The 12252-nt window shown below is 43.3% G+C and overlaps 1 protein-coding gene across 1 annotated transcript in view; it reads left to right on the top strand.

Annotated features, from left to right (window-relative positions):
• The window catches only part of plxnd1 (plexin D1), a 115668-nt gene continuing 103416 nt past the window's right edge, over positions 1 to 12252 (top strand). Inside the window, exons 1-3 of the mRNA XM_037684712.1 lie at positions 1 to 1221; positions 3194 to 3370; positions 8693 to 8824. Of these exons, the coding sequence (XP_037540640.1) occupies positions 1 to 1221; positions 3194 to 3370; positions 8693 to 8824 (1530 nt within the window). The remainder of the gene's footprint in view (positions 1222 to 3193; positions 3371 to 8692; positions 8825 to 12252) is intronic.

The raw sequence follows: 12252 nt of genomic DNA on the forward strand, positions 1-12252 counted from the left end.
ATGCCTCCTTCTTCCATGGAGATAGCCGTCCTGCTGCTCGGCGTCCTGGCTCTGGAGACGCGCCGGAGCGCCACCAGCGCGCAGCACATCCAACACGCGTTCGCGTCTCCAAACCGCACCAATAACTTCGCGGTGGACCCGGTGTCCAGGAAAGTCTACCTGGCCACCGTGAACACGATTTACCAGCTCAACGGGACCTTGAGCGTGGAGGTGGAGAAGAGGACAGGGCCGGTGGAGGACAACCTGTTGTGCCACGCGCCGCAGCTGCCTCAGGCTCCGTGCGAGCATCCCAAGTCCCTCACGGACAACTACAACAAGCTGCTGGAGCTGGACCGAGACCAGGGGGTCGTGGTGGTCTGTGGGTCTGTCTACCAGGGCTTCTGTGAGCTGAGGAGGCTCGGGAACATTTCGGAGATCGCGGTGGAGTTCCCACCTCAGGGCGAGAAGACAGTTTTCCCCAGCATGCTCAACATCGCCGCCAACCACCCGAACGCGTCCACGGTCGGACTCATCTTCAAGAGCCACGGGGGGAACACCCGAATTCTGGTGGGGGCCACATACACGGGGGCCGGGACCCAGTTCTTCCCCAAGAACCACAGCAAGGAGGACCTGCGCTTTGAGAACACCCCGGAGATCGCCATCCGCTCCCTGAACATCCAGGACCTGCCCAGACTCTTCACCTACGACATCAACCCCTCGGAGGACAACGTGTTCAAGATCAAACAGGAGGTCAAAGCCAAGAACAAGCTCAACTTCGTGCACGCCTTCACCCAGAAGACTTACTCCTACATTGCCTTTAACAATGACGCCAAAATGGGCCACAAGGAGAGCCAGCCCAACAGCATCCTGTCCAGGATCTGTCTGGATACAGAGAGCCCCCGAAAGCCCACCGGGCCGGAGAGCAGGAAGCTCACGGAGTCCTACATCCAGATGCCCCTGCAGTGTGGGCCGAGCGGGAACATCTACAACCGCCTGCTGTCCGTCTACCCCGCAGAGGTGGGCACGGCGGGGGACGCGAGGGGCCCGGAGCCCTACCTGTTCGGGGTGTTCTCCAAGGCGGACAGGACGTCGGCCCTGTGCGCCTTTAGGTTCCGAGACATCGAGGAGGAGATCCGACAGGCCCGCAAGAACTGCTCCAACTCCCCCAGCAGCGACGTGCAGGTGCTGGACAGCGTCATCCAGGGCTCCGGGGCCGCGTGCATTCAGAAGGGGAACCTGGTGGTGAGTAGTTTTTATTTTTTATCTTGTATTTCATTAAATTCATTATTATATTCTATTAGAACAGAATCTAAAAAGTCTATTTAAAACTTTTTAAACTTATTTAATCAGACCGGTCCCTTTACTTTGACTGATTTACATCAGCTTCAAGAGTTGATGGTTTGATTCCAGCAGCAGTCACATGCTGAAGTGTCCCTGAGCAAGACACTGAACCCAGCGGTGTAGTCTACATTTTTGTAGTGGGTATTCTGTGCTTAGAAACCAAAAGTACACTGGTTAGTACAAAATAATTGTCAATTTAGTTTTGATTTTGAAGTATATGGAACATTTCCAAATTTCTCTGATGCTTATATTTCAATAAATGAACATCAAACTTTGTACAACAGTTGACTTTGTATTCAAAACATGTTATAGAATTTATATAACAAAGCAAAACATGCTCAAGTATTAAGTAGTAAGTACAGAATTATACAATAATTTGCTGGATAAGCGAATGTAATAAACAAGCAGACAGATTGTTACAGGAGTTTAACTGCTGTTTAACGTATCAATGACACGTGTCTAATGATATGTCATGTATCATTGGGCACTTGTAAGTGGGTACACTGAAATTATTGAGCTTTTCTTGTGGGATATACCAGTGTATCACATAGACTACACCACTGACTGAACCCCTCATAGCCTCTGATGTGCGTCCCATCGGTGCATGAATGTGATAAAGCTCTGATTAGTCTTTGTATAGATATTGTAGAGTGAATGGATAAATACATTTACACTTTTTTTTAATGTTATTGGTATAAAAGTTGGGCCATTTATGACCAAACATAGATTGTGTATGAACTCACTCAGGCTATAAAACTGACTATTGTCCATGAGCGCCTCCAAACAGTGGCTCTCTGCAGCCCTGGGGCTCATAACTCAGAGGACTGTTTTCAAAAGATCCTCCAGATCCACTTGGAAGGTTGTGAGAAAGTTGATCCTCCTCTCCAACCCCCAGCTCTTATCAATTAAGCAAATAAAGCGTTAAGAATATGATATGCTTTTTATTTGACCTAGATTTATATTTGCGCTGCTAACTATAAACCAGCCACACATTTGGCACGATGGCACGGGACAAATGGCCGCTTTGTCTCTATCCCGTGGTCAGATATCATCTGGTGTATCCAGACACATACCAGACTAGCTATTTTGCTTAAGGGAAGTTTGATGCTGTCCTCTGCACGAGGGCTGTTTGATGATGGCATGAACTTTATTTTGTATTATTCTGGTTCTAGCTGAAGGTCAAAGGACTCTGCCCTGCCACTGTCCTCCTTGTGGGCACTGCCCTTGTTGTTTGGTGTCCTCGGGGCAGCTCTCCCCGTGACGAGATTGCTGACTCCCAATTATCCCGCAGGCCGAACTAAAAGCAGCTTCAGCTGAAAACTTTTGATGTTCTACAGAACGCTCACGCTGCCACTCACAAGGAAAAGTTTGTCTCTTTGGTTTTTCATTTAGCAGACACGTGATTCGTTCTGTAGCTGGCGGTTTGAAGGCCAGCACTGAGGGAAAGTCAGACACAATTTATGATAAGAAAGACGAGGCCCTGAGCAGAAGGGCTCATGGGAAACGACTCTACAAATATCCACTATGCCTCGTTCTCTTTCTTTTTTTCTTTAGCTTGTATGTACTCTAAAATATTCAGAGAATTCCCAGTAGATCCTGGTGCTCAGCCAAGCGTGGCACTAATGTTTTATCACTGCTTGCTGAGGATTTGACAAAAGCAAAGTCTTATGAGTGCTGAACACTATTGTAATCCCCATTCAAGTGTCCACTGACATGCCCAAAAAGTAATTTAGGAGAACGAGCAGCAGCAGAGTGATAGCTTGAGTCCCACACTTCTTGTTTTCCTCACACGTTAATCACTTGGTGCTCGTCTTGTCCTCACTGTCCTGTCTTCTAAGGGATCGAGCTCTTATTTCTTGGATTTGTTCTCCAGTTGCAGCCCGAGCAGCTGGACTGTGGCGCAGCCCACCTGCAGCACCCTCTGGCCCTCCGGAGACCCCTCAGGGCCATTCCCCTTTTCGGAGACTCGGGCCTCAGCTCCGTCTCAGTGGACAGCGTGCACGACCACACCGTGGTGTTCCTGGGAACCAGTAATGGACGACTTCATAAGGTGAGACACACACATGTGGTAACCAGAACCGCTTTCTTCCACCTGCATAATATCACCAAGATTAGAAACATCTGATCTAAATATGATGCAGAAAAACTGGTTCATGCATTTGTCACGTCTAGACTGGACTATTACAATGGTTTATTATCTGGGTGTCTAAATACTTCTTTAAAAAGTCTTCAGTTGATCCTAAATGCTGCTGCCAGAGTCTTAACTGGAGTTAGTGGGAGAGATCATATCTCTCCAGTTTTATCTTCTCTCCATTGGCTCCGTCAAGTCCAGACCTGAATTCAAAATCTTATTTCTAACCTACAAAGCCCTCAACAACCTAGCTCCAGCTTATAGTCGAGATCTTATTGTTCCATATTTTCCTAACAGAGCACTTTGCTCTCAGACTGCAGGTTTACTTGTGGTTCCTAGAGTTTCCAAAAGCAGAATGGGAGGAAGATCTTTCAGTTATCAGGCTCCTCTCTTGTTGAACCAACTTCCAGTTTCTGTCCGTGAGGCTGACACATTGTCCAGTTTTAAGACTTTCCTTTTTGATAAATCCTATAGTTAGGGTTGGCTTGTTATGCTGCTGTAAGCTTAGACTACTGGAGGACAAATTGACCTCATTTTCTTAAACTAATTGTTAAAATTGAGTAGTTTTCATTTGATACTATTTCTATTTTAATATGAGTCTCAACCTGCCATTGTGTATCTATTCCTCTCAAATCCAGCTGGTTGAAGCAGATGATCACTTGTCCTGAGCCTGGTTCTGCTAAAGGTTTCTTCCTCATGAGGGAGTTTTTCCTTTCCACTGTCGCCTTCATGCTTGCTCTAGATGAGAATCTGTGATGGAGTTAAACTCAAAGCAGTCTGCTCCTCAGATAAATAACGTTAAATTATTATTATTTTTTTTACATATGAATGTTTCTGTTCAGCGCCCTGAGACGACTTCTGCTGTGACTTGGTGCCATAGAAATAAACTGAATTGAATTGAAATGAAGCTCTCCTCAGATCGTAGCGTTGTTGGTGTATAATAACAATAATAAGGTCTCCGCTGAACGGAGTTCATCTTTTTAATGTGATTGAGCCCTGAAGCTTGGAAAAACAATTGGAGTGAGTGACGCAGGGCTCTTCTGATGTGGCTGCTGAGGCTCCCAATAAACCAAAGGTGTGCGATGAAACCCTCAGAGCCACTTCAGGACGAGCAGCAACGCCTGCTTTCATCTTGCAGCTTCCCACCACTTCTCCCCCCCACCCTCTTCTTGGTTCACTCATCCATGGGTCCATCCTTAAGTAGGCCTAATCATGTGCCCTAATGTTCCTCAGACCTGGTTCTTGTCAGGGAGGTCACCTGAAAGCTCTTTAACGGATGACTCAGCTCCGGCCATGTGTTGATCCGCGACCTCCACTCGTTAAACATCTGCAGACGGCCCAGCTTGTGAAAAAATGTTCCCGTCTAATTAACAGCATTCCTTAATACTTGTCTCAGCCTCGTTCCCGGTCGCCCCTGACTGAGCGCAGCAATGTGCTCGGGAAACAACACAAGCCGATTCGGGCCCCGTCGTTTTTAGCATCAGTTTTTACAACATACAAACTGCTGCAGGGGTGTTGTTTTTTTCAGGTCGGTAAAAGAACTCGTTGTTTTCCTTCATCGGATGCAGGCACCCCTTTGAGCATGCTGTAAGGGTTATTTTCGGGCATGGTTTGCTGTAAACCAGCTGCACCACGTTGGTTGGGGTGGTTTCAGCACCGAGGGTGTTTATGTGTGTCTCTTTGCTTGATTGCAGGTTGGACTGTGTTTTTAGGTGTTTGACTGTGTCTGTCGGCCAGTGTGAGCGGTTTAGTGAGTCCATATGTTTACTTAGATAAACACATAGCCCGAGATTACAAGCTGTGCATAAGTGTGTGTGTGTTGACCTTGTTGCATCAGAAGTGTGGTGTTTCTGTGACCTTGAGCAAAAACTTGCTATGTGCCTTTCAGCTTGTTGTTTGTCTGTGACTGTGTGTGTGTGTGTGTGTGTGTGTGTGTGTGTGTGTGTGTGTGTGTGTGTGTGTGTGTGTGTGCCCCGAGGATAGAGCTGTTGCAGAGGTTAATGGTGCTGTTAGTGTGTGTAATGTGATTCTGACTGTGAGTTTGGCTCAGACTAAACACGGGGCGCAGTGCTTCAGATTAAGTTAGACCTCTTTTACTGTCTTTCAGAGAGCCCCTCAGTGAAGTAATTTGTAATTACATGCATGTTTTTAATGAAGTCTCTGCCTCCCCATTACAGCTGACTCCCATTTTCAACGTCTGGCAGCTTCCCCCTTTATCTCGCTCGCTCACGTCCAAAAAAATCGACTCCCTCCATCTTTCAGTGCAACCGCTCCACCTTGCCCTCACCAGTTCATATCAGAAGTAAAAAAAAAAAAAAAGAAGTCATTTTGATTTACTGTGCAAACAAACAGACTTTACTTTGTCTTTTTGTTCGTTTCGTCCTGCCACACCTTCATCCACCTTTCTTCTTTTGAGTTTGGGCACATGCACACACACAGAAAATGAATGCACAGCAGCTGAGCACTCCTTGGCTGAATAGGCCTTTCATCTGCATGAAGACAGCAGAGACTGGAGTCAGAGTGACCTGCCGGTACAGCAGGTGTTTTGTTGGCTGACCGGGTGGTGCTTTGTGCCACAGCTCACCTCACTGCTCCTCCTCTCTGCTCCTCGTCCAGGTGTGTGGGCTGCTGTTTGCTTGCTCCTCACGATGTTACTCTGCATATGTGCTCCTCGTCTCTGGGGTGAAGACGCACAGCTGCTTGCCATCACCGCTCTGTGTGTTCTGGTGAAAGAAAGCGACAGTAATATTTGGACACTGAGAGCATGCTTTTCATCACAGCTTTGCTTCTGTGTGCTCTGGTCTACCATTAACCAGCGCGCAGGCTCAGTGGCTGCTGATTGTTTTTGCTCTGTATGTGTGTGTGTGTATGTGTGTGTGGGTCATGCAGAAGAGACGCTCATTCTTGTCACCAGGTGCCAGCCAGTGTGCCTCAGGATGGAAGGACGTCTTCACTGGCGAGAAAGAAAAACGTATCACAGAGCTTTAGTCTGCGTGACAGGAAGTCTCACTCAGGACTGTTTGTTTTTCCTACGCAGCTTTGTGTGTGTGTGTGTGTGTGTGTGTGTTTGCTCATACGTGAGAACGTGACACCATTTTACTATGTGGCGCTGTAGGAAAATAAATAGATAAATCAATGCTCAGCACAGCAGAATCAGGCAATAAAAGAGCCTCGTAAAACATGCTCGAGAGGACAGATATAAAATGTGCACTTATTCACCAAAGTTTCTGTAAACTTTGTTGTGTTTGTTACTCTCTCAAGTTGCCAGATATTGTCATGTTGGTCTTAAAGGTTCCCACATACTTGGGCGTACTGTGTGTACTCTGTGACTGTCCAGAGACGGTTGAGACTTCATACTCGAGCATCCACCCTGAGCGGCTGCAGACCAGCTATGCAGGCAAGGGGCGTTTACCTTTGAGACAAATGGAGTTCGCTGATTGGTCATTTGCTGACACGCCTACTGGATTGATTGACAGGTTGTAGAAAAAAAATAAAACGAGAGCTACCGGAGGCCCTGGGTAGAGGCAGCTGGCAGCCCCAGCAGTAGCGGTGTTCTGTGTTTATATGTTGTTAATAAAAAGTTGTAAAAAATTTAAAAAACAGGGAGCACTGGCCCTGCAGCCCACACATCAGACCAGCCCACCAGGAAATCTCCAGACCCTCCCACAGCCATGCTGGACATGATTTTTATTCGCTTATGACAAATTCCTTCATTTCTCACCATTTCAGTCATGACATCAACGGACGAGGACGAAGAGATCACTTGCCGTTTGGCAAAAAATCAAAAGAAAAGTCCATTAAACCAGATCACCGATGAAGAAGGGTCATTGGTGTCACATACAAAACAGTCAGTTTATTGTGCGACACCGAGTACGTGTACGCGGTCGTAAAAATTGATCTTTGCCTGGACGTGGCTTGAGGGCGTCCGCTTCGAATCTAATCCAGTACACGCAGACGTCTGCAGAGTGAAGTACGCCCGAGAATGTGGGAGCCTTTAGACAGACAGGGATTTTTAACAGTGTATTTTGACGCTGTTAGGACATTGAATTATCACAGCATCAGAACACATGGTCCGGTGAAAGGGATAACATTTTATCATCTGCTGCCAAGTTTTTAAACTAAGACCATCGTATGCTGACAAATACCAAAGGGCTTTTGTCAATCCTTGAAAGTAATGTCAGACACGATCTGAAGTGACGTCCCAAGATCTCATGCAACGTGTTAGTATTCAGATCAGATCAGATCAGAATGCTTTTATTATCCTTGCACAGCGAAACAAAATTACTTTCTGTACAGCCGTCCTAAAGATGGACAGAAGTGAACAGGGGCTGCAGCTTCTAACATGTGCTGCCCCTGTTGCTCACATAAGAAAACATAAGGAGATAAGAATACATCCATTCAGATTATGACTCTCAGCTACTACTGCGACAAATCTGACCGGAATATCTGAAAAACTGACTGAGCTCAACGGTTTAATATAGGTGTGGTGATTCTTTCTGATTTGGGTTGACTCCAAAAGTTATTCAGTTGAAAATGTACATCCAGTGATTAATTTCTGAAAGTTTCATCAAAATTATATTGAGTGATATTTTGCTAACATGATAGACAAATGAACCTACACAGACAAAATTATCATCAACCTTTCACATTTCAGTGGCAGGTGATCACTAGCATGTGTCTAAAATCACCTGAGGATTTAGAAGGGATTAAATTATCAGCCAGGGAGTTTCCTTCAACCAAATTAAAATAAACAGATTTTTAAATATACAGTATAATCTTGAATATAACCACAGTAATGGGCTCACTATTTAATAATCCATGGATACCTCTTGCAGTTATAGTACTGAACCTTTAAAGCTTCCTGTCATTGTGGATAGAAACACCTTCCCAGTAGAAATATTGTAAATGATTTAGTAATGAATAAACAAATCTAAACATTTTGAGCAGATCAGATTTATCAACACAAAAAGGTTAAATCACGTCATCTGGACCAGTTTCTTTAAGTGAGAAACACTTCGTCTCCCATCCGGAAGACGTCCAGATGACTCGATCTTTTATGATGTCATTTACCTGAACGATTGAGTTTACAAACCTTTGATCAGACTTATCACGTTCAACCTACAGAAATATAAAACACCAACATCCATTAACTCTTTATCTTCTGCTTGAGCTGCACCAAGATGCCAAGTTTATTTGATTTATTTTTTACATTATTTTGTGACTTATCTCTGTTCTTCTCAGCTGACCCTCCGGGCGAACATGACCGTGGCCAATAAGAGGACACTGACACTTCTCGCCAGTGAAGCAGTCCACCACATCATGACCTTTGACCCCAACGACAGCAACTTTCTTTACGTCATGACCTCTCACCATGTAAGTGCACAGCTACAGCCGAGGCTTTACAGATGTTTGCTCCTTCTCTGAACTGACTTGTTCCTGTCAGCCAGCTGCAGGAACCACAAGAACCACATTCAGAACACATTCGCTCGTTTCCAGCAGATCCTCCTCACCTTTGTTTAGTGAACATGACCAGATTTGTGGTTAAAGCTCAGAGCTTCTCTTTGTTCCGCGGCTGCTTTGCACAGTTCAACAGTTCGTTCTGAAACCACTCTGCTTATGACAGCACATGGCTGCACCTTCAACACCGAAGCGCCAGATATTTAGCTGAGATGAAATCATTGTGCTTCCTGTCACAGAAATATTTTCATACACTGATGAGATAAATTATGTTGATTTTGCAGGACATTTATTCTGCAAGAACTTTCATTTTAACCAGAAAAATTAGCATTTTCCAGGAAAATGCAGTGGATGCTGAATGACCCTGCTGAATTTTGTGGAAACTGAATTGTTAAATTTAAAACAAGCAGAGCAAAGCTAAAATGAGCAAAACCGTAGCTAAAGGCTAAAGAGTAGCAAAATTGTAGCTGAAAATGAAAATGTAGCTAAAAGCTAAATGTAACTAAACCACAACTAAAAACAAAAATTAGCAAAACTGTAGCTAAAAGCTAACGATTGCAAAGCTCTTGCTGATAGCTGAATTTAGAAACGCCTCAGCTAAACATTAAAATTGACAGAACAGCAGTTGAAAACTAATTGTAGCAAAACCATAACTAAAATAAAAAATTTGCAAAACTGTAACTAAAAGCTAAAGTTAGTAAAGGTGTAGCTGAAAGCTGAATTTAGCAACACCTCAGCTAAAAGCTAAAGTTAGCATGACAGTAGCTAAAGTAGCAGAAGACGAAATTAGATGCTAAAGTAGGATTCAGAAAACTGATTTTAAATGAACTGGAGTGTCTCATTGTGTTTCTATGGGACAGATCATAAAGTAACATTATTTTCAAAGTATAAAAGTGACAAATAGTAAAAGTTAAATTACACTTTTCCCGCTCGAGCTGAACAAGTAGAACAAAGTGTACAGAATTAGTTTGATTGCAGTAAACATGCAGACGAAACAGGATAACGGGAGTGTGAACGTGCAGTTATTTGCACAATTTATTCAGGAACATCTTTGTGTGATAGTTATAGTTCCCTTCATAGACACAAAAAAACTACAGAAATGCACCGTTCTCTTTATCCTGCCAGCCACATGTGTGGTGCAGTGGGAGCAGAGGGATGCTTACATTTAGTTTTTGCCTCTGGTTCCTCCGTAAAAAAAAAAATTAATATATATATATATATATATATATATATATATATATAATAAGAAGTCATTTTCTGCTCAGAGCGTTTGTTTGCACTACATTATTTCTCAGATGCCAGCAGCAAATCATCACATGAGCTGCCTGCAGAATTTTAAAGCATGGTCATTGTCTTTTTAAAATAAGCAACATTTAAAGTGCCTGTGACATCAAATTTTTAATAAATATGAATGCATCTTTGAAAAGATAACATTACTAACGTGCAATAACAAAGTCACGCCACTGAGATGAACAGTTGTTGAGATATTCACATGTGCAGTAACAGGAAGTGATGACAAAGGAGAGCGCCTGCATGTGAACAGAGCATTGCTACATTGGCTAACAACACGGACAGTAGAGAACAATCTGATGTTCCTTTAAATTATTTTGAGACACTATGAGAGATGAAGAAGAGTCAGAGTTCAAATAATATAATATTGTTACAATAAAGAAAGACCAGGGAGTTCCCCTTTGATGTCACTTCCTGTTTCACTTTTGCTGCACCAAATTCAAAATAAAATGTCATTTATGTGATAAAATGAGAACATTAATGAAACTTAAATGTTAAGATGTTTCCTTCTTTTTGTCTTTGGGCTATCTGCATGTCAGAGGTACTTTTATTTACAAACCGGATTAAAAATGGACAAACGGTATATTTTTATACGCAGTTCATTTGTCTCCAATAATTCATCTCAGGGTCGACTAATGTCTGGCGTACAAACAGACAATGACCAGAACTTATTGCACATTAAAGATGCATTTACACTATAATACTTTAAACAAATATTTTCAAATGTGTATACCGGTAATATTGAAAAAGCATTTTTTGAAGGTCTGAATATCAGCTGTCATTTTTGCATGCCAAAGTTTTTAACAGAGATCTCGCACAATCAGCGCTCAGAGTGTGTGTTAGAGACGATGCTCAGCAACTACCACACACATTCTAGCTCAGTATCTGTAAAACTGACTAAGTTATAGACATTTTTGTGTTTGCTACGGTTGTGTAGCTGTGGTGCACACAAACAATTACCGTACATGATCGTCCCCTTTTTGTGGCAGCAAGTACTAAATGTTTGCATATTAAAAATACAGCTTTTCATAACTGCAAATTTAGTGCTATGCTAAAAAGTTTTTGCCATTTTTACACAAACTTATTTTTTAATTTATGGGTTACTTGAGGCGGCACGGTGGCACAGTTGGTAGAGTTGCTGCCTCTCAGCGAGCAGGTGGAAATCCCGGCCAGGGGCCTTTCTGGGTGGAGTTTGCATGTTCTCTCCGTGCATGCGTGGGTTTTCTCCAGGTACTCCAGTTTCCTCCCACAGACCAAAAACATGCATGTTAGACTGATTGGTGACTCTAAATTGTCCCTAGGTGTGTGTGAGAGAGTGAATGTTTGTCTCATTTGTCTCTATTATGTGTCCCTGTGATGGACTGAGACCTGTCCAGGGTGTCCCCTGACTCTCACACAATGACCGCTAGACATGGGTACCAGTGACCCCCACAGCCTGAAAAATAAGTAGTGGGTAAAGATAATGAATGGATGGATGGATGGATGAATGGATGGATGGATGGATGGATGGATGGATGGATGGATTACTTGAAAATATGAAAATGCTTTTTCTCTGATGTCAAAGTTCTTTACTAAAGCATTTGATCCAAATCCTTTAGACGACCTAAAACATTAAAAACAGAGGCAACATCTCAAGGTCAAGGTTCAAGGTCATTCGCATCACATGTGGTGCATGAGATGGAATGAAATTATGAATTCAGGGTCCCAGTTACACTCAAAAATAGCAAAAGAATATATAGTATAAAAAGAAACAGTATACAAGGATGTAAGATCTACACTCAACACTAATAATATAAAAGAATACGGTGTATTAAATCTGAGGAGCTGGAACCAGCAGCTGTTTGGGATTTATTTTTGTTCAGTAACATCTTGGATGATTATCAAAATTGTTGTTGAGTAAATTACTGTTATTTAGTTTGGCAGTGGCCAGCACGCTCCTTATGAAAATACTTTTTCTTTCATCTTCATAACACTATTTAATATAATGTTTGTGTGTGTGTGTGTGTTTGTGTGTGTGTGTGTGTGTGTGTGTGTGTGTGTGTGTGTGTGTGTGT

This window comes from Nematolebias whitei, chromosome 11, assembly GCF_014905685.2.
Source record: "Nematolebias whitei isolate Nwh7 chromosome 11, NemWhi1, whole genome shotgun sequence".
In the NCBI taxonomy this organism is placed as follows: Eukaryota; Metazoa; Chordata; class Actinopteri; order Cyprinodontiformes; family Rivulidae; genus Nematolebias; species Nematolebias whitei.